General features: G+C 42.8%; 1 protein-coding gene across 1 annotated transcript in view; it reads right to left on the reverse strand.

The window, feature by feature from the left end:
- Positions 1 to 851: 851 nt before the first annotated feature.
- Positions 852 to 23,453, reverse strand: part of TMPRSS7 (transmembrane serine protease 7) — a 41,858-nt gene continuing 19,256 nt past the window's right edge. Inside the window, exons 7-16 of the mRNA XM_090031596.1 lie at positions 23,212 to 23,324; positions 21,767 to 21,873; positions 17,628 to 17,764; positions 16,205 to 16,312; positions 15,339 to 15,449; positions 12,301 to 12,417; positions 6,545 to 6,725; positions 5,795 to 6,063; positions 3,293 to 3,429; positions 852 to 1,022 (exon numbers count right to left, since the gene is read on the reverse strand). Of these exons, the coding sequence (XP_089887722.1) occupies positions 852 to 1,022; positions 3,293 to 3,429; positions 5,795 to 6,063; positions 6,545 to 6,725; positions 12,301 to 12,417; positions 15,339 to 15,449; positions 16,205 to 16,312; positions 17,628 to 17,764; positions 21,767 to 21,873; positions 23,212 to 23,324 (1,451 nt within the window). The remainder of the gene's footprint in view (positions 1,023 to 3,292; positions 3,430 to 5,794; positions 6,064 to 6,544; positions 6,726 to 12,300; positions 12,418 to 15,338; positions 15,450 to 16,204; positions 16,313 to 17,627; positions 17,765 to 21,766; positions 21,874 to 23,211; positions 23,325 to 23,453) is intronic.

The raw sequence follows: 23,453 nt of genomic DNA on the forward strand, positions 1-23,453 counted from the left end.
ACGTGGACAAAACAACAAACAAAGTGAAATTGTGCCTGTGATGCAAGAAAACTAATAGTACTTTTAAGGCCCAGTTTCAATAATTAATTTTTGAAAAGTCTGAGAAATACAAAAGCCAGAAAGATTCTGTTTGAGAGCAGTTAGTCCCCTATGAGGTTAAGAATTGCAAAACAAATGGCAGGAAAATAATTCTCTTTCAAGTAGTCCTCCTCTTTCAGCCTATGGCCACCTTATAAGTAGCCTGTTGATTGACTGGAACTTCTTTACTCAAGACAGAAGGACCATGTAGAAAAGCACTGGTCAAGACTACTTTTTAAATATCTTTTTTATATTACTAACCATAAGTAAATTAGAGATAAATAAAAAACGCTTGAAACCTTAATTTTGTTCAGTGCCCAATTCTGCTGCAGTTTGTACCTATTAAGATTAAAATTCACACAGATTTTTAAACACTTTTGCCTGAATAAGAAACAAGAACACGAGTGTCTTTCACAAAGCAGTATTTAAACACTCTGCAAAAGGACTTTGACATTTTCGTCTGAGAACTATCACACAGGCAAACTGTGCAGTACCATCTCCATTTTGAGGACCTTGAGGCATGGAAGTAAAAGTCACTTTTCTAAACAGAAGTGGGTGACTTAACTACATTCAATCTTACACTTTACCTGAATGTACCTCCCTTATTTTCTTCTAGAACTAGTAGAATTTGTGATGAAAATCCACTCTGAAACCTCAGGCATGCGTGCAATAATTGGCAATGTGGTTAAGAAACTGGACACATTTTTTTAATTAAATATAACATTTAATGGAGGTTTCACCATTAATTTTGTTCCAAGTTGACCATTTCTGAATTACAAAACTGAAGGCACATATCTGTGAATCCATGGAGCAAAATTTGACACCCTTGTGTAGACTCCAGGAAAATTTGGTCTTCCACAGCCATAGCCCCAGCTGACAATACCTGTCAAAAACCATTTCCCATCATAATTGCTTCGACATGACAGAGGTCCACCAGAATCACCCTGAAAAATAAAAATTTTAGTTATACATGGATCTGTAATAAAAACAACTGAGACAAAATCCCAGTGTATTTACTTAAAGTTCCACCGAGCTGAATGGAATTTTGCCTAAATAATTACACAAGACCTTGTTTTTCAAAAAACAAAGTCAAATGACAACAATACAAACCAAACTTCTCCATGTAAATCAATTTATACCACGGATGACCAAGATATGGCCTATGGGCCAGATCTAGGTCATGAAATCTTGTCATCCAACCTGTGGGGAACCTCACGGATCTAAAAATTTGGCAATGTGGCAAGTGGCAGAAGCATTACATTTCACAGTTCTTGGAACCTTAGCAATTAATGTTGCCAGTCCTCAACTTGCCACCAAATTTCCAGACCCTGGTGAGAGCCCTACAGGCCAAATCCAGACCATGGAGCCATATCATCTCACTTGCAAGGCTATCTATGGAAGAAAAAAAATCTGGTGTCAGGAAGAGTAGCAGCTGCCAGGGCTTCAGGAAACGCAGCAATGAATGCTGCCACCACCAAATGCCAGGCCCACAGGCCAGATGATGCAACTCTGCACTCCAGTTCTGGTCTGCCACTGATTCAGTCTGCAGGACTACGTGAGTCGGGCACCACCAATTTATATGCTTGTGTATTTAGTTTTTCCATCATCTATTTCTTCATGACTTGCGATCAAATTAGGCTTAATTCCCACAAACTGAGCTTAAGGTTACTACTAAAAAGTAATAACATTATTAATAATTTTATTGGAAGACATTTGAGGATTTCATGTTATCTTCCCCAGATTCAGACAGAGATAAAATTCTGTCTCTGCACACCAGGTGAAATTCTGATGTATACACACCTTCTCCTGATTTATTAGGTTGTTTAATACATTAGCAGTAGTTGCATGCATACCTCTGACGGAAAAACCTAGACCCCTATATTGGTATTCCACACAAACTGGTAACATCTTAAAAATACACACACACACGTCATTAAAATTTAAAACTGAGATACATAAAAAGGATGGTAAGGGACCCAATCTACCCCTATTTAAGTTAAATGCAAGAACAAACCAATTGGAACTGTTAATTAAGCCATCATCTTCCTTTATATTATTAAAAAGCACAGTGTAACAGCTTTTAGCTTTAAAATATTTATAAAGAAATAAGCATTTAGAATTCATCATTAAAACATTTGCTGTGAAATTTATGAACTCTGACAAAGAGAATATAGTAATGGCTTTTCTTTTTTTCCCCATCACTAGGTTATCCTACAGGTAATACTATACATATATTTTGGGGGGAAGTTGATGATCCGTGGTATCATTCCTCCATCTTCCTGGCACAAATTTATGTCCAGGAGTAAGATTCAAGTTTGACCTTAATTTGGTAACAGATGCCCCATAATACAAGGTACAGTAGGATAATTATTAGAGTTTGTTATAATAATTCCAATGGAAGTATCTAATTTGATTAACTCTACATGTTGTGCACAGTTATGTTGAATATATCTGATTTTTTGACTAGGCCATTTGACTGAATTGTAGAAGGATTTTATTTGGACTTTGTCATGATTTAGCTCACAGATTAGTCAATGATCCAACTCCAATATTATCATTAACAACAACCAAAATAGGATGCTTTGGTGTTACTGAAGCAACATTTGAGAATTTGTACATTGCTGTAAAATTCAGAGATACAATTTTTGTCATAATTCAGGAAATTTTAAGTGTTGGCTTTTCCTACAGAATGGAAATTCAATGACTTGATAAACTCTAGTTATTACCAGATGCCAACCACTACCATTGACTTCAGGGGAACACATACCAGTCTTCCATGCCAGAGAAGTATAGCTGATGCATGTTAAATTTCCTTTCCCTGAGTTTTGGCCAGCAAGCCACCCACATGGCTGCATGACTGGAGAATATTCTTCAAGTAAACAATGCTTTAAATGCTTTTTACTTGCCTTGTCTGGCACTAATGGAAGGATAAAAAATAGGTCCAAAGCTTAATCCACATTTGTATATCAGCCAGTACTGCAAAGGACTTAAAAACTCAGACAGTGAAGTTACACGTTACACTCGGACCACATGAAATCCAAGGAATTTTAAGTGGTGTTAAAGTTAGAATGCATTGTGAACAGTTGCATGATGAAAGTTAATACCAACACCATTTCTTGCCTATACAGTTTTACTCAGGAAAATGACTGGACAAGTGGAGATTACCAAACTCCATGGTTATTATCTGTCTCTCCAGATAATACACGATACATACTTTGCAGCCATCTCTTTTCCCAGACATAACCCCCGCACATAGCATCCTGGCTGTGATAAGCCCATATATCGAATGACACAGTGTTTGGTCAAAAATTTCTATTTCTGCTTTCAGCAGAATTGTTGAACCATCATCATCTGGAAAAAGCATTGAAATAAAAACTGATATATTAAACCCTCAAAAGTATTCATGTATTTTTAAATTATGCAAAAATCTACAAAATGTTACCCACAAACAGTTTAGTCCCTTGTGCCTGGTGACGACAATTTTAATTATAATACTGTGGGCCACAAATAAACGGTTTCATCTGAGATGTATGCCACAGTGTCAGTTCCTTCCTTTGTACCTTTTACCTCTACCCAACACTGTACAGATAAGGGCCTGCTTTCATCTATGAAAGACAGCTCTGTTCCGAAACAGCTTATCACTGCTACTTGTTGTTCCCATTTGTTCCCTGGCTACACTGCCCTGCATCTTGACAAAACAAATAGGGTTGTTTAGAAAATAATGGCTTCTTGAAATGTTCTGATATTCCAAACATTTCCACTTCTTATTAAAAAGAAAATGCATCCTTTCAAGTTAGGTCGTTTTGCAAGAGGTTTTGCAAGAGATTTACCCAGAGGCTTGGTGGTTAGAGCCTGAGGTTCATGTTTCTGTTTCAGAGTAACTGGGGAGGGAGAACTCTGCTATCTCTAAAATGTTTTGCAAAAGATCTGCTTTGGCTAGGAGAGAATTTAGTCATATTTTTCTACCAAATCTAACAGTAGTAACTGCTCCACTTGAACAGAAAAGAGCCTAACAATACAACTTTATCAGACTTTAAAAATAAATTTAAAAAAAAAATCTTTTCCATTCTCCCTACTTTGTGTTAGTAGTGTGCAGGCTTGTTCCTCTTCATTTTGGAATTATACTAGTTTAGAAGATCAGTTAACAAGTTGACTGTCAACCTTACCCTCATTAAAAGCGAAGAAATAAAAGATATACAGGAGAAAAGAAGACGTGTACTCTTGAGGCGGTCTCTGAAGCTGCAAGATGCATCTAGGACAGAGAGGACTGACCAAACTAAGAAGACTCCATGATTCAGAAACAGGCCATGAGTGCCACAAAAGGATGCCAGATTCCCTAGGAAATTTAATTCATGCTCCAAGAAATCCCAACTGGTGAGGAAACTTGAGCAAGATTTACTGTTTTTAGTCTGGAACTTTGCACTTTTTATGCTATGAAAAAGCATGGAGTGAGTGAGTCCATGCACTTATCACGTAGCTGTTTAAGACTTAAATGCAAACCAAAAGGTTCACCCCTTCATTGGAATCCAGTGTAATCCAGTGACAGTAGAGTCTGAGGAGACAATACAAGGCTTGGGAGATGGATATAGACCCCAGATTCCATCTCTCATAAGCTGTGCACTAGATATGCCAGAAAAGAATTAATTGTATTCTGACTCAAAGAGGATAAAGCAGATTAGAGGGATTTCAGCATGTCAGTCACCCACCCCAGATTAGTTTTGTAAGTACTCATCTAGGAGAGCCTAACCCAATATACAATAGTTAGTATGAAAAAGAAACATTATATCAGTTAGATCAGGAGTGGGCAAAACGTGGCCCACAGTCCGGATGCAGCCTGCCAGGCCATTCTAGCCAGCCCATGGGGCCCCTAATTGTTAATTTTCTAAGTTTTTTATCTGCCCCTGGCTGCCTGTCACGCAGCCCTCGATGGCTTGCCAAAACGCAGTAAGTGGCCCTCCACCTGAAATGATCGCCTGCTCCTGAGTTAGATTCATCCCCTGAGACCTTAACACAAATCATTATTTCCCAGTCTGCCTGGTTCCCACAGGAACTCCGGCCTGTTGAGTTCTCCAAACAAGATATCATACCTGATTTTCTTGGGAAGGTTATTTCAGAATGCTGAGACACTAACAGTGACAGCCAGTGATCCAAAGCACATATCCCAGCATATTAAATTGAAGTTAGGGCTGGATGCATCCCAGTTAAATGTCCACTATTCTATGATCTAGCTCATTTCTCAATTAGCTGAAAATTGTGCTTCTCCATTCTCTCTAGACTGTACAATAAAATAAAATCTCCTTCTGGAAAGTATTGTTCCATATGAAACAGTCCTGTTTGAATCAATAAATGTGTAGATTTCACTATCGTATTAAATAACAAGTCTCTCTCATCATTGCCAATTATTCCCTAAGCGTTTATATAAACTGCTAACAAGCTAGAAGAGAGCTATCTTCTCCATTTCTGAATTCAGTACAGAGACTATTACAACTGCTCTCACAAATGAGTAGTTAAAAGATTACACCATCACTGCATTAACCAAGTAGGAAGAATAGAGCATGCAAAGGAGAGTTTGAGTCTGGACTTCTTTACTGCAATAAACAGTGGCGACTAATTCTAGATACAAGTCAAATTCAGAGCCACTGCAACTTTACTCAAAAGAGCAGAGATGCTGCTGCTTATACACAGAGCTAAATAAGGCCTAACAAGTGGAGCTCACCTGCCTCTTGCCTTTGGCCCCAACCTGTAACCCAGCACTTCTCACCCCCACGTGCTTTATGTGAAAGAGGAGGTATGCAGATGGGCTGAATGACATGTCTTAATGTGTCTGGCCAAGGTATGCTTAACTGTAGCAGTGCAATATCATAGTCATAGTTTCTGCTGTTGTAGTATTCATGGACAATGATTCGTCTGACTGAAGACACAAACTTGGCCTTCCCTTGAGTGCGCATCCCCAAGTGTGCAGTCCAAGCTCTAGGATCAGATAATCTAATTGAGAAGAGAGCAATACACCATTGACATTTAGGATAACTTTTTAGGGAACGCGTCCATAGCACAATGGTAAGACCAACATGTTAAAAAAGACAATGAACCAAAGAAGAGGCTGTGTGACAGCCTATAAAACTTTTTAAAAATTTTTCATATCATCTTGCCTACTGCCGTTGGCAAGAGTCACCAATACTACACAATAGATGCTTGCTTGTATTTCAAAGTTAAGCTTCCCAAGGGTCTATGTTTAAAGATGTTTTCAAAAGCTTGAACCCAGGGGAAAAAGTAAAGTTTTTCTACGTACGTGAATTAAGATATAAAAAAGAAATATTTTCCCTAATATTATGTTGGCTGAAACAGGTCATTTAAATGAAGTGAAATAATATCACAGTATGCAATTAAACCATTGGGTGCTACTTTACCGCCACATGCAGAGGTGCTAAGAACAGTCTGAGTCCATTTAGTAGAAGTCATTATTTACCTGGTCCCCTGAAAACAATGAGCTGCAGACACAAGCCATTCCCTTGCTATCACTGAAGCCCCACAATGAGGAACTCCCACAAAATGGAGACCGACTTGCCAAGGCCATTCACCTTCTTCTGTGTCAGCGCCTCCTATGATTCGATGGACATGGACATGACTGTTTCTGCTGCTGCCACAGCCTGAAAGAGAATGTTTAGGCTTATTTTATTTCTAGTGCTATCACAGTATTCATGGGTGAGGCTGCTTTCTATAAACAGAGAAAGAAAAAAAAATGCCCCACCCTTTAAAAACATTATGAATGCTTTTACTGAAAAGCTTTCAGAGGAAGCAGAAGTCTTAGATTTGTTTTATCACTACTTGGGAACCAAACATGAGGTTAGTACATTGGCATGGAAGCATGGGAAATCCAGGTTCTTTTCACAGTTCTGGCACAGACTATGGGCAAGTCACTCGCACACAGTTGCCCTTGATCAAACTTCATGTGGCCATACTTGGTTTGGAACAAAAGTGCCCATGCTGGAGTTAGTCAGGAGCAGCTCATGTGCTTAAAAGTTCATGTTAATTCACTTAAAATTCTAAGCCCTTATCTTCTGTGTCCTGATTTGATGTCCATGAAGCATCCTTATTTCAATGTTGGAAGGATTCACTAAATATATAAAACAGAGAGAAAAATTTCAAATCCTCATACCCATTCAAGTGCTTCCACCCCTGAACTAAAATGATGCCTCTGGACAGGAAAAAAAAAACACAGTTCAGCATCACTGAACTTTAATTCTTGCTCCAATATATTCAAAAAATGAATCATTGACAGTTAAAGCTGCATGATTTGGATACTTAATCATTTGGGCCCAATGATTTGAAGTAAACTCAGAGCCTGAAATTTCAGTGTTGTTAACTCACAAATTGCTGGCACCATGATTTTCACTCCCTGCTACAGTTTTATTAGACAAAAATATCATCCAGAAATTTAGCAGGTAAGGGACAGAGATCCCTCAACAGGAACTTCCTCAAGCTCATTTCAGAAACAACTGGGACTAAAACTTAAGGATGTGAAACGGTGTAATCTACATGGTTTTTGTACATGTATGTAAATTACACCAGGATAAGGAATGGACAGATAAACAGTTATCCCGGAGTAGTAGCCACAGTAAGCTCAAATGCAGTATTAGATAGAAGGAAGAAGTAATACACTATTTGGACTGAGCAAACAAATTTCCTCTGGTAGCCATGGACACATGACATCTAAGCCAGCATATTTTTGGTTGATACTTTTTCCTTAGTTCCATGGGTTTGCTCCTCTTTTTTGCTGGTGTAAAGGTAGTTTACATTGGTGTAAATCAGTATCCATTCTTAGTTTAAGATGGTATAACAGAGCAAAATCTCATCCATTTTTCTGCCATTATTCAGAGAGAACCTTTGTTACACATGTAGTATCCCTTTTTCACGATCCTTACTAGCTTAATCACATGTAGGAGTAAGTGGTGAATCTGGCACTACTTACAGTTCAAGAGCTCTGGTTCTTTACCTAAGATGATACAGGTTCATGCTTTCACATCCATAGATGTTGGAGTTGTCTGTACAAATTGGGCTCAGAAGCAACTTTGATGATGCTATGTGTAACTGCTAGACCACACTGAACCCAGAACCAGAGAGAAATGTAGCAGGAAAAGAGCTTAGGTTGTGTCCCAGGCTTAAGATCCTGCTATTTTGATTTGTGGAGCCCATCCACCAATCAGGAGGCAGCAAGAGAAATAAAGGCACGCCCCTTTCCTGGGGGGAGGGGGAGAAGAGCTTCCCTGGACCTGACTGAAGACTGCAACACTGTCAGGTCTGGAAGACTTCAGGGGCAAAGCCCTGGAGCATATAAAAGGAGCTGCGTGCCCAGCATGAGGGGCAGATGTGGTGAGGGACTCAAGAAAAGTGGAGCCAAGGAAAGCTGGGAAGCTCTCCCCCAGTGGCCAATAGGCCAAGGCTCCTGAAGCTGCCACTGGAGAAGCAGCCTTGGGAGCAGTGCGAGACCACTCGGGCTGTTGATGGCACACAAAGACGGTGCACCAAGACCCAGCCCTGAGAGCGGTGTGAGATCACTTGGGCCCATCACGGTGAGCTGTTTGGTGCACGGACCCCAGGCTTTGGGAGCCACAAGGGTGGCTCAAGCCTGCAACCGCAGCAGGACCAGCAGGCCACACAGTGCATGGGGCAGAGCAGGCCCCAGCTCCCAGCAAGCAGCCAGGTCTCACGGTGCACAGGGCAGCACATGGGCCCAATCCTTGGGAGCCAGGGAGCACTGGAGGCTAATTGGGTTAGCCACCTGGCACGGGGACAGCTGGCTGGAGCCTGAAGGGCCCAGCCTGTGCTAAAAGAGCCCTCAGTGCTGAAGCCAGGGCACAGGGAAATAGTGCTGGAGCATGAGTCCCAGCACCCAGGAGTAAGCAGCAGTGGTGCAGCACCTGACAGGAGCTGAGCCCTCGGTCCCCAGAGCAGGGCACAGGGTGAGGAGGAGCCCAGTCATCTGGGAGAGGCCTGGAGAGGTGCTCTAGCAGAGCAGACCCCATCAAGCTGCGCCCTGGCCACTGCCACCTGAGGGAGTGAGTCACTGGACCTTGAGTCCCACAGGGGAAAGACGTTTGGGGTGGGCAAACCCAGAGAAGGAACTGGGTGAGCAGCCCTCTACCTAGTCAAGGCCCTAAGGGGAGAGACCCCTGGTGCTTCCTGGACACCCCCCAAGGGACCCCATTGGAAGGAGGACTCTCTCTTGCCATGGGTCAGGGACTATATTAAGGAGTTGGTGTTATTAAGATTGTGCCTGTTTGCGCCTTATATTTTGTAATTGAAATGTTGTATTGTGATGTTGTATTGTGTTGATGCTGCTGAAATTGCTTTATTGTGATGGGTAAATAGTGTTATTTAGGGTTTGACCTTGGTTGTTGGTTAATGTTCACTGTGTAAGTATATGTATATAATATTTTGTTTTATGATTATGTACATTATAACTCAATACACTGTATATAGTTAAGAACTTTGGGCTTGGGCTAACTCTATAGAGGAAAGGGGGATCTGCATCCCTCTCACAGCACCCCCTCCTGCCTACCCATCCCATCCAATTGAGAATAGGGCACACCCTTGGGTGTCCCCAAGTTACAGAAACAACAGAAACCTGATAACCAGCATTGCATTGCCACTTCCAAACATATGCATTACGCTGATATTGCACATTGTTTCTCTGTCCAAAGGCTGAGCCATATAAAGGATCAGAATATTTGAGGTAATAAAACTTAACTTTCCAGAAAGCAAGGCCTCATTCTCAAGAGCCTAACTCTGGTATATATAGGGGACAAGACACTTCAAGCTATTGCCAGTGAGCTACACAATCTCACGAGTATGCTGGCCAGTTTGAATCCAGCCCTGTTTAGCAGGGACTAAAGTCTTGTCTACCCTACCATCTCTCCCAGCATGTCTTCCAGGGGATACACTGTGTGCAACAGCTAAAGCAGGGTGGGCAATTCTTTGGGCAATTCTTTGGCAGGTCACTTAAGGAGTTTTGGTGAGCTGTTGTGGGCCGGGGTGGGGGAAACCCATGACAATTGATCCTATCTGGCCTCAAGTCCATCTGTCCTGCACCCACTGCTGGGCTTACTAGATGGAACATGTGAGTAGAGAGACCATCCCAGGAACCCCACAGGCAAGACATACTTGACTGGGTGGATGGGATGGGGCCACAGATGGGCAGGGATCAGTGTCCAAGTGTGTGATGGGTGGCAGGGCTGGGGCTAGTGCTGGGATTGTGGGACAGTGACAGCATGGGAGCTAGGGCCTGGAGCAAAGCAAGAAATCTGCTCCCTGCCTGTCCCTGCCCTTGGAACAAGTGCCTGTTGCAGGGACGTGCAGAAAGTGGATCACACGTCTAGCCTGGGCCCCAGCCCCACACTGTCACTGCCCAGTGATCCCAGCCCTAAACCCACTCGCCTGTTCCTCTTCTGGACACCACTCTCTGCCCACCCAAGGCCCCATCCCATCTCACCAGGCCAACCGAGTGCTCCCTGCCTGCTGGGATCCCAAGCCACTCTCCACAGAGACCATGTCAACCCATCCACTCTGTCAGGTGCCCCCAGCAGTGAGCGTGGGGCAGATGGGCTAGGGTGCCTGAGCAGCAGGGTCATATTTGGTAGCATAATTCAGAGACGCTGGCAGCAGCAGATGGGGAGAGTAAGCCACTACTGTGGGGGCTGCCTGGAAGCCACCCCCTGCCTGCCATGGCACCTCTGTCTGCCACGTGCCTGGGGGCAGCAGGACTGGCTGCATGCACCATAACCCAGGCTGCCCCACTGTGCCTGGGCTTGGCAGGGCCAAGGGACCTGCCACAGGCTAAATAGAATCTCTGGGCAGGTTGGATCCAGCCCACAGGCCAGATTTTGTCCACCCCTGAGCTAGAGGCATGCCATGGTACCATGTCTGGCACAGTTGTATCTGCACTCAGGTATTTTTTAGCAAAGCTGTATCAGCTAGATTTTTCACACTCCTGGTAAACAGTTTTATTTGTTAATACCTTGGCACATATAAATGAAGACCATAGGCTTTTCCTGTGTCATGGAAATTTGGTTGCTGGTCCCTATGTAAAATGAGTATTAGCTAATCTAATTTTCAGCTCTCATGTGATAAACTCACCCTCATGCTTTCCATCAGAATAGAAGCTCTTCAGGGCAAGGACCACTTCTCACCACATGTTTGTACAGCACACAACCAGAGATCCAAGGATCAGCTGGGGCCTGCAGTTTTGCAGGCAATAAATCTCACTTATTATAAAGCAACAGCAGTTGGCAGCATGGTCACATTCACTGAGGAAGAGGGCTAGGAGCAGGGCAGGGGGCACGTAAATTTAAAAATCATAAAGACCCAAATCATGATTCTGGTATCCAACTAGCAGTTTCAGCAGGACATGAGAATACTAGGATTCGTGAGAAGATTTGCAGATTAATTGATTAGCTACTAAACATCACTGTTGAACTAACCGTTATCCCCTGGTGCTTGCCTATAACTCTTAAAATATGAGGCTTAAAACAGAAATGTAGGTTGAGTTACAGCTCCCTAAAAGAAAAACTTTTGATAAAAGCATCATACCAAGTATGCATTGATCTTTATGCATTAGCTCACTGGTATCACAATCACAACACTTCTCAGTCCCATCAAAACATTATTCCTCTGTGGACACTCATAGCAATGAGAAGAAAGTATATACACATGAAAGGCATATCCTGATGAGTACATATTTGTAGTTCATGGCACCACAAACAGCACATGTGCAATTGTGTGCCACACTGCAAATTTGCAGCACAGTGTCAAAATTTGATACTGGGATGTCCCAATATTAAAAACTGCCACAAAAAGTGTGGTGTATGCAACAGCGTGCACTGCCAGAAATGGAGCCTAACTGTCCAGAGCCATGCTTTGGCTGTTGGCCAGGATTTGTGTGGCCAGATCAGTGACACTGCTCCCCTGGGAGGCCCCCAGGACCTTAGGGAAGGCTACTGAGACCAGCATAGGTGCTGGCCCCAGCCTTCCCTTCCCTACCCCACCAATGGCCCCAATTTGGCATGCACTAGAGCGTGCCCTGGGGCACAAGGGTGCGCTTATTTTGCTGCCCCTGGAAACACATGTCTTTGCATGTGGGGATGCACCCTAAATGGGAAAGGAAAGCAGTGTAATTTAAATGCAAAACCTGATGCATGAAGTTTAAGATTAGAGAGAGATACTTACTGCAGTTGTTTTCATCACTTTGATCAATACAATCCACTGTCCCATCACATTTTGCATTTCGCTTTCTAATGCAAATATTATTGCTGCACTTAAAAGTATACTTGGTACAAGGAATACCTGCAAAACCAAAAAAGGCTCTATGACTAATGAGTTGTCTACACCTAAAAATACCTTGTCCTCTGAGCTCTTTTTTCTAAGGACACAAAAGCTTCTACTGGATAACATTGCTTTTAACCTCACAGTATTTAAAATGGTTCCCTCTACTGAGCAACTATAACTGCATCTTTACTACAGCTTTGACCAAACTAGCTACATTACACTGTCCCTTTGCCTCTCCGCCCTAATCAACCAACAAAACTTGGACCAAACCTTTATAATGCCGCATAAAGCAGCAATTATATAAGAATATTTATTATAAGAAGTATAACTTAGACAAAGAAAAGCACCTAGAATAATTTCAAATAAGCTGCCCTTGCATTTCCCATGTCCAGGTCATCTTGACTACAGTTTAGGGGTGGCCAGAGTTACTCAGCCTAGGAGCCACATTCAGTCGTCCACTGAAGTTCAAGAGCTGGAGAGCAGGGGGGCAAGGTGGGGGGATGGGGCGTGAACAGCAACCCAGGGGAGGTGCCAGGCCCCCCCTGCACCTTCCCGGCTGTACTTTGGCCACCATGACTTGTCCTCACAGTGGCTCTGTTCCCCGCAACCCTTCCTCCTCCACTCCCTCTGGCAGCCACTGAGCACTGGCCACAGGATCAGGTTCCTGCTTCTGGAGTGCCGAGCCATTCCAGCTTCCCCCATGGGGAGCACACCCCGGAGTAAGCGGCATGGCTGTAGCCCCCACCCTAGCAGCCCAGTGCCTGAGCCAGCAGTCCCAGAAGGAGAGGAGGGCAGGTTTGGGGCATGGTCCCCGTGGGGAAAGCCAGAGCAGTGGGAGGTGCCAGGCTGCACTATCCCCTGGAGCCGCCTTGGGGAGAAGTGGGCAGGGCTTCAGGCAATTTCTGGAGAGCCGCAACAACCATGCTGGCAAGCCACATACAGTTTGGCCACTGTGGCTATAGTTGATTGCAATTCAGACAAACATTTTATTCTACTACATATGGAATGAACCATGAACATTTATCAGATCAATAGCATTAAGTTCAGAGCTAAAAAAAATAAGTCACTTACCTGAAAAAATTCTGTTTTGTAGCATTCCCCCAATTTTTTTTTTTGGCTTCTTACCCATTTTTAACTCCTCTGTGAAACCAAATCTTTTTGTCTCAAAAGTATTCACACCTAATACCTAATAATAAAATTCACCACTTACATAGCAGTGGTCAGACATTACCATTTAGTCCTAAAATCCTAACAGAAACCTGGAAGACAAGTTCAGACAGTTACAGCTGTTTTTGTAATGGGAACTTGTTCAAGTTTGTGCATAGAAAACATCTGAATTTGAATTTTTCAACTCCTAGCTCAGAACAGTCAACTGTGCTGCATGAGACTGCAGCTCATGCCTGTGGACTTATTAAAAGGAGACATTGTGGCTACGTACAAGTGTTACACTTAGTGTGCTTTAAGCACACGGAAGGTGCTTTACAGCTGTAGCAGAATAGATGTTCGTGGAACAAAGGACACCTATACATGAGTAGCAAGGCTGCTTGGATGTGTTATAGATTAATTGAGCCTGCTGGAACATGGTAACTACTGCACTCCAGTGTCTCAGATGCCAGTGCCCCCTCCCCACCCCCCACACTTAAAAATGGTGGCAGGGGTGCTTTAACTAAAGTTTGTTGCATGAGCTTTAGTTAAAGTGCCTCTGCCTCCATTTTTAAGCACAGAGATGCTGATACATAAGACATTCTGGGTGCTTTAATTAGAGTGGTTCTTGGAGCTGCTCTAACTAAAGTGCCCCCTCCCACACCCAGAGCACGTGTAAAAATGCCCAGAGTACTTTAAAAATAGTGGATCCTGCTTTAAAATAACTCTGGATGGATGTATACTAACCTATAGTGCTTTCTGTTAGAGTGCTTTGTTGAACACCTGTGACAAGGTCAACTTAGAGTATGATCACTGCCATCCCGGGTAGTGTTGCATAGGTCTGCACTCTAGCAACAGACAGAGCTCACTTGCTCTCCCCAAGCCTAGGCTTGCCCTGCCCTCCCAGCTGTGACTGACCCCAGAACTGCATGAAGTCTGGCGGGGGGAGGTGTAAAGGGGTGAGGGAAGCGGGGTTTCTGTTTCTACAGCTGCCCTAACCTATCACAGCTGGGGGATGGGGACAGCCTGCAGTGGAAGGAGTCCCTACTCTCTCTCAGCAGCTGCCATAGCCAGGATGTGGCATGCCGCTGCTTGGCTGGAGGCGGAGGACTGGGGTCTGTGTCCCTGCAGCAGCCCTGGTCAGGCACTGCAATAGCCCCCCACCTCCACCAGGTCATGCTGCAGTGGTGCCCTGCTAGAGCTGCTGCAGGAACACATTCCCTGGGAAACCCCTGCAGAAGCCCCGGCTGGGTCACACTGTGCAGTAATTGCTGGCTGCAGCTTTCAAGATGCTAAGGGAGAAAGGGAGCCCTGCCACATGGACCTGCCCCATTACAAGACCCCAGCCGGCAAGTTGGGGGCAGGTGGGGGCGGGGGGCTCTGTTCCTTACCCGCCTTGCCCACCTGGCTGCCGCTGACAGCAGCCAGCTGGTGAAGGGGGGGTTAGTAGGGGGTTCTGGCAGTCTTGTGGGTAGCATGTGGGAGAGCCCACAGCAGCCTGTACAGGCAGGCTGCAAACCGTCTCCCCCCAAAATAGCATACACCTATTCAGCTATCTCCTGCTCTAACTTGTAGTGCTTTAAGTAAAGTGCAGTAAGTTACAGCACTTCCACCGTGGGCTTTTTAAACATCTGTACGTAGCCACTGATGTTCAGATTATTTAAGGGGATCTTAAGAAACTAAGCATCATTTTCCACCCATACAAAAAAATGTCCATGATTTTTGGCAGAGTTACTATAAGTCCAATAATGGCTGGATACATGATAAAAAGTGAGTATGTTTGCTAAAATGCTTACTTTCAGTGCAGTTCTGCTCATCACTGTCATCTTCACAGTCAGTTATTCCATTGCAAGCAAGTGAATGATGCTGCATCAAGAAGCTGGCATTACAGTTCTGCCTGGGTACAGCTAGAGAAAGAAGATGTCAGCTAAGGAATGAAAATGCTGTGGTTAAGTTTGGAGGGCTGTCATGTTCATGCCACTACTGTTGTGACTGCTGCTGTGTAAAAGTTTCAGAGCTGAGTTGGATGGAGAGTTAAATAAGGTACCCAAGGTCACACACAGAGCAAGTAAAAAAGTCAGTAACTGGAACCAAGTGTTTAAAATCCTGATCCTGTTGAATCACTAACATAAACCTCCCTTATATACTGGGCATAATGAAATTTGATACCCACTTTGACCGGAACAGAAATTTCAGCCTTTGCTTACTAGTTATTTTTAATCAGATGTTCAAGTACTCCCTTCACCTGGGGCTTTTAGAGGTATCCTATCCTGAAAGCTAAGGGCTGTTGTGCTAGCTCACCATGTAGCCATCAGAACCCAGAACTAGGCAGTCAACAAGAACTTGCATTGCTAAAATAAGAAGGTAGACAGTGCAGAGAAGGCTTGTTTCAGCATAAGAGTACGTGAGAGAGAGTGTGAGAGAGCATGAGAGCCATTTCTCTCTTTCTTCAGCTTTAACAGGCTTTTTCCGATGCACTGGAGAAAGCTCCAAAAGTTAACTATGGATAAGCATCCCACCAACTCAGTGCAAATTTGAATGCAGCTTAGCCTGTAAAAGCAGTCTGGAAAATTTCCCTCCACTTGTTTAAGTTGTAACACAAGACGACATGAATGCATTCACTTGGTTTCTCTTTTCAGCTATTTAGTAAGTGAATACTGACCACAAAAGAGCTCATCACTTTCATCAAAGCAGTCATTTATCCCATCACAGCGCTGCACCTGCTGAATGCATAAACCAGTGGAGCATTCAAAGTAGCCAGCTGGACATGCTGAAAGCAAAAGGACAATTTACAAATGCTCTGCTTTTTAAAAGCTCATAGTCCCCCTCTTAGCTAATTGATTTGAAGCTAATTAACCATTGTATCGGTTTACCCGCATTACCAATGGCTGCATACCATAGTTCATTTTTCTACACTTCCCTCAGCTTTCAGTACTGAAACCACAATGTTCTAGTGATTTTAAATATCCAGATTCCCCTTCCGATTTCCCATTTTTCCTTAATACATATTTTATATGTACACTGTCCCAAAACTTCCATCACTGCAGCATATAGCTCACATATCTTAGCATGTTGGGTCCAGGCCAGTCCAACTACACTGTATAACAATGGTTAAGACAATTCACATAACTCACACACCAGCTCTTTCGTAGTTAAACATGCTTCTGACAGTCTCTAAAGGCTACCAGCAATTCCACAGTAGCTATCACTGAGCAAAGTTTGTGCAGGACCCGTGCATAGCAAAACAAATTAAGGTACATTTGTAAGTGCCTTTTAACTACAGATTCAAATAAGTAAAATGTTGAAAAAAATGACCGTGCTTACACAACTTAAGACCCTATGCAGTGAAATAATCTACAAACACAAGAGTTCTACATGTGGATTACTATTCCTTCATCACATTAACATAGAAATTGGTTAAATGTTTTCTATATTTAAATAGAATTTTTTTTAATCATTTTGCCACAATATATCCTTAAATCTCTCCCTGCCTCCACTCTCTCCTTCACACACACACACACACACACACACACACACACACACACACACACAGACACCTCCTCCCTTTTATGCAGCACCCTCTTCAGTAAAATGTCGTCGTTGTTTCACACCCAGCAGATGGGTTTGGCTATCAGATGAGGGTGGCATTTGGCTCTGATTTTTTTATGGCCAGACATGCACATTGATGAAAAAACTGGCATGGGATGATCTTATTAATCAATATACTGTTGACTTGGTGGAAGTCTCTTGTTCAGCAGCAGTAGAACAATATAGGGGAGACATCGATGACAGAGGCTTTGAAAAAAATAGCAGCAACAGAATGCTGGACAACTGGCAGACAGATGCACACTCCCTCCCGTTGGCAGCTTTCACACTGTTATTCCACTAACTTAGCTTTAACATCTGTCTCTGTCTTTCTTTAGATTAGTGAAGAAAACAAGATTTCCTCAGGACAAAACCTTCCAGCACTTCATGTATTCAGTCAAATTTACAGTGATTTAAGACCTGTGAAGGTTGGTAGACATTTTTCTCAGTAAGAATAGTTCTCAGAGCATTTACCAGAAAAAAAATTAAATTCATCTTACGTTGGCTGATGTCGTAACTTCCATATTCCACCAGAAGTGGCTGCTCAGAAAGCCTGGAACTACACTGAAGCTCAACATTAACTACAGAGCTTGCAACACGGAAGACTGTTTGGTGATCAACATAATAACCACAGTACCTAAAAGTGAGCAATAAAAATATTGCTTAAAAAAAAAAAAAAAAAAAAAAAAAGCAGCTTTCACTTTGAAGCACTTTAGGTAGCATTTTAATACAAAAATAATTGAAAAGATCACACAATGCACACCTAGAGAAGTTGTGAAATCTCCATTCCTGGAGATTTTCAAGACCAAGTTGGATAGCTCTGAGATCCCCGGTGCAAGGTATACTTGGAGTCCCTAAAACCCTGCTTCGTTGCTGGTTCACTCTTCCCTTCCCCAGATACATCAGCAGGGAAAGGAGGAACCAGGGCAAGCAGCAGCAGCATGGAGCCTCCAGAGCTGAGTGAAAGCAGGATCTGTTGGTGGCTAGCATGGTTTCGTCAGAAATGATCCAGCCTTGAGCAAGGGGACAGACAAGATGACCTCACAAGGTCCCTTCCAGCACTACTTTCTTATGATCCTATCATAGAGCCACCTGCCACATTTTAGCTGATGGTACAACGGCAATCTTAATTAAAAGAGAAGCTCATCTCCCAGAGAAGTGCAAAAGCAGGAGTAGTGGAATGCATATGAATTTGTACCTCTCATTCCAAGTCCAAGTGGTCCAAATCAAGGGCAGTGGGAGACAGAGGGGGACGGAAAGAAAGCATCATAAACCTTCTATATCATAAACCATCTGTCTGCAGGAAGAGCTTTAAAATTTGATGTACAAAGTCAGTTAGTAGGCATTAACATAGCCTACTTAAGCAGCGATGAGCACATGGGAGCACTTGGGTTCAAATATGTGACCCAAGTAGTACCACAAGGTGTTCAATTATAGAAGTACATGCTTTGCAACAAAGAATACAATGTGCTTCCTTGCTGTATTAGTTACTCTGTCCAGAAGCACCACGAAGGAGCATGGGTGGATCCAGGATTGCAGCTATAGTGGTGCAGCCACACCCACTTTGGGATGAGGTGCATGTACAGTGAAGAGAGCTTATTGTCCATGTGCCACACAGCTGAAGGGGGTGTACCCACAGTGATCCTGGATGCCTGTGCGTTTCCAGCAGTTCATGCTGGGGCTGTGCATGTGAGCTCTGAGATCCCCAGTGCAGGGTATACTTGGGAAAGGAGGAACCAGGACAAGCAGCAGCAGCATGAAGCCTCCAGAATGGAGTGAAAGCAGGGTCTGTTGGTGGCTGGCTGCTCCTCCCTTCCTTTCCCCTGTCACTGAATTACAGGGGGGAAGAGAGCAAACAGCAGTAACCTTTGGAGCAACTTGAAAGCAGGGACTCCTCCAGGCAGATCCCACATCAATGGCCAGTGAGCTCACAGTGCTCAAGGAGCTCCCAGCAAGAGCTGCACTGCTGCGCTAGCAGGCTCTGAGCTCATTGTGCATGCAGTGAACCATTTGGGGGGGGGGGGGTTGCAACCATACCATTAAACTACCCCTGGACCTGCCTCTGTAAAGATCCAGCACAGAGCACATTGAATTTGAGGTACCCATTCATTGATAAAAAGTGCCACCAGGAATAGATCAACTATTCAGAGCTGAGGAGAAACAGAAAATGGTAGAACATGTGCACTAGTGCTTCCTTGCAAAGCAAACCTGGACTGGATCGTTCAGGCCAATCAAAGCTACTTGCAAAACGATGAAAGCTATCTATCATGATTTTTTCGGATTATTTCAGGGAGTTGGTTTGCTCTGCCCCCTACAGTTGGTTGAAAAGGTTTTGCTGCAATTGTTGTTTCAGTTTGCAAGAGGGGTTTCAAGAAAGGTTACAAAAAAGGGTTTGAACCAAAACAAGCAAAATATTCAGGAAAAAAAATGTTTTAACCAAAGCTTTATATTAATCTCCAAATTAAAGTGGGAGCATTTTTTCTTAAATAAAGTTGAAATATAAAAGGAATTAACTCCATTTATGATAATGAGACTAACTCCAGAAACCACAGTCTTTTGGAAGATTTAAAAGAGCATTTGGTAAGGATACAACAAAGGAATGGGCTGAGAGAAGTTCTCAAAATTTAATCAAAGTTGTCTTGTCATCATCATAAAAGGTGGCAGCCCAGCTTTTCTCCCATTTCTAAGATAGGCCCTATGAAGCAGAAAGGGAAATGGTGGACAAGGAAGTATTTGATTGTTTTTAGAGAAAAAAAAAGAGTGTCAGAAAATTTTTTACGTATTATCCACCATTAATATTCAGGAGCTTTTGAAAGCAGTCTTTAAACTGGTAGACTGCATGAAAGATGGAGAAGTGCCTTGGGTGCTCATCTACTTTAAGCTGCCACCTTGGCAAACAGCTTCCCTGGATTTCTGCCTAGGTGCCACTTAATGAATCTGAGAACCCTAAATGCTTGCAGATGCCAAGAAACACTTAATCCCCCCCAAAGCCAACTGCATTTCTATGGTGTCCTTTATGCAAAGATGCCAGAGGCTGTACGTGGTCCTCAGACACTGCCAAAATAAACAGAGAGAAAACCACCCAGCAAATATTTGAAGTCACTTAAAAAAAATAACGTAATGAATTTTTAAATGTGGTTACATTTAGAGCAATTTTTCAATAGCCGTGGTTACTCTGGAATTTAAACAGACCTTTGAGAAACTTCCCAAAACTCAGAGTTGATCATGTGAAATAACTTGTGGATTTTAGGGACTTTTCCCCACTAACAATACAGCCGCTAGAAAACATGTCTTCTATGAAGAGATCCTCACTAATACTGGTGATTCATTTTTTAGCTATTACACTGGGTTAAGACATCTCCCACAAATATTCTAGCCTCTAAAAATACCAGTGACTACATAAACTAATGAATACACTACTATATATTGTGACAACAGGAAGGCATTTTTCCTAGCTCTTTTTGATTAGCAATTTTATCATCAGACAGGCCCAAGTGTGTTATACCTTGTAGAAGTGAATTTAAAAATGTATATTTAACTTAAATTGTATTGGATTTGATTTTTACTTCAGTGATATTGTAGAAACAAAGTAACTCAACAGAAAGCAAGCATTAAAAAACCTTTCCATCACAGAAATACAACATCCCAGGGAAAAAAACAAAAGCAATAGCAATAACATAATGGAAAATGCATAAAAAATACACCATACTTAAAGCAGCCAACTATACCAGTTTAGGCATTTGGAATGGGAAATGGGAATAGTTATATGGTCTCCTCATGACACCCTTTTACTACAAAGCCAGTTCCAGTGTTATTAAACGTTACCTTTCCCACATGTTAAAAGCTCTTAAGAAAAGAGTATCCACACATTAAGCCAGGAAAAGACTAGCTAAAGGAGAAATATCGCTGGCTGGCGTCAGGTAGTTTGTGCTGCAGTGATGACACACTGTTGCATGGGGCTAGCATAAGCAATTTGAAGTCCTCCAGGATCCCAAGATTCATTGCTCCGAGTTGCCCCCATGCAGCTGATATATCCTCCTGGACTCTACTACCCAGGAGTAATGGAAAAGCAGCAGCTGCAGGAGGGCCAGCAGCCACAGGACAGAACTGGCACCCCTGCTCCCCAGCCTTCTAGTGTCAAGTCAGAGCCGTGCAGGTTGCAGAGGGTATTAACCCTTAACAGGCAACTGCTCACAGCATGCACTGACTTTAAAATTGCCTAATATTCCCTAGAATTACCATGTGCTAATTATAACATCTGACAACACCCTTAGATCCGAAGCCCTTACAATGAATGATGGATTAAGTTCCAGGTCCTACAAACTCTTTTTTTGGTTAACCCAGTAAATCCACTACTATACGAAAATAGATGTCCTGTGAGCCTTAAAGTTCTCCCATTCCTACCTCCCACCTGAGCCAAGAGAGTTCACACATCTTCCACCCATCTATTCTTTTAATTAGGAATGTCATTTATTTTAGGTAGAGATAGTTAAAGTCAGACCAGCCAAAGGAAGGTGTAACAGATATTATTAGCAAATATCCGTCCTTGTTGTTAAGACTTGCTAAACATCTTGCCTTAATAATTTAGTAAAGTTTACTCAGATCATCTCAGGTTAATAACCCATGTGAAAATACTTACATGTGCTCATTAATTTTCCACCATCCCCGCTCACAGCCTTTGATGCTTTTCTCACTTATAGTATAGTTATGAAACTTCAGTGCTATACCTAGGTTCTTCTGAGGAGTCTGTTGCAGACAAGTGAAAAGGCCAGTTAAAAAGGGGTTAGTTTATGTTGTGTAGACACTACACATTAGTCATCTTTAAATATTTTTCTCAGCAATCACTGTCCACAAGTTACAGGAGCTTACAGTACTGTCCACAGCTCAGCAGCAAACACCTAAGATGGCTTATTCAGCTGCCAGGAAAAGCTTCCACTGACAGAGGCCAAGTGCAGCTGCAGACTTTCCATCTCCTACCAAGCAAAGAATCCTTTCATCTTCCACCGCCACTGACCATATAAGGAACAAAGCTTTTGTGCCAAGATCAAAGGACTCTGGTGATTCCAACCTTGCTTATATGGGACAGGTTGCCATGGCTGAGCGACAGATAAGACACTGCCATACAGAGCAGTCAGCTCTCAAATGCTTTTTGCTGGTGCTTTTCATCCAAAGAATTCTAAATATTTCACATCTTATTTTAAACTCAAGGGTACCACAGAAGTATGCAATTACTATGCATTCCTTTTTTTAAAGGAATATATGATAATTGACAAACCCATGGTCATACAAAATGGCAGAGCCACGATTAAAAGCCCACAGCATTCATCCCATCCATCTCTCTTTTTAAGAAAAGTATAATCTAGGCAATGCACAGTGTGTGTGGCGGGAAGGGAGGGGGGAGATGGAAGGGGAAGATGGGAAATTTTAGCTCAAATACTTCGGCTCTGTTCAGCCTTATCCAGAAAGGTCTAGAAAAAAATATCACCCACCCCAGTTATCCTGGGATACTTTTAATGCTCACACTCCAAAAATGCCCCAATTAGATTAAATTGTAAGTATTTAAAAATTGTATTTCATGCACACTTGGCAGAGACAAGCTAGTCTTTTAACAAATAAACCCACCAAATGTTCCTTCCACCCTCAGCATGCTCCAGATCCCAGGCCCTAAAGCAAATTTCCCTTTAATGGGAGCTGTTGACTGGTATAAGCCAGGCTGATCTGGGACCAAGACTAAAAGCAAGTTGTCAGCCTCCCAGTAAATCTGCTGTGCCTCAGTAGCATAGAGCATGAATTTGCCTGATATCAAAGCATGGTGCCCAGAAGCAATAAATACCAGCACAATATGTATCAGAGTTTATTTATTTGTATTAATTTCATGTGTTGATGCACTCAGTTGCTCCTAGTAAAGCTGTGCTTAATTTCTGTCAGCCAGGTATTAACTGCTGTAGGTTATGGTGTAGTCAGAAATATTTACCAGATCTCTCATAAAATGTCACTCCCTACAGAAATCTATGTTGGGCATGCTCTGAGGCTTTTGATGCTTTACATGCACGTCAGTGCCAGAGGAAAAGGAGTAGACTTTACCTGGAAATTCCATATACAAATGCATTTTGGAGGATAGTAGCTTGGGTAATAGGGACTCATGATTCTCCCCTCATACCCACTTTTTTCTTTTGCCAGTATTGTTTTTCCACATTCTAAGGGGGAAAAAAGAAGTTTGTTAAATTTCATGCTGAGTTCTGCAGGACAAGTGGCCAAACTGATGATCTTCCTTAAACACTATAGCAGGGCAACTGAAATGTTGCATTCTAGTCAATCCCTGAACT

The sequence above is a fragment of the Crocodylus siamensis genome, chromosome 1 (genome assembly GCF_052110815.1).
Source record: "Crocodylus siamensis isolate JL-2025a chromosome 1, ASM5211081v1, whole genome shotgun sequence".
Lineage (NCBI taxonomy): Eukaryota > Metazoa > Chordata > Crocodylia > Crocodylidae > Crocodylus > Crocodylus siamensis.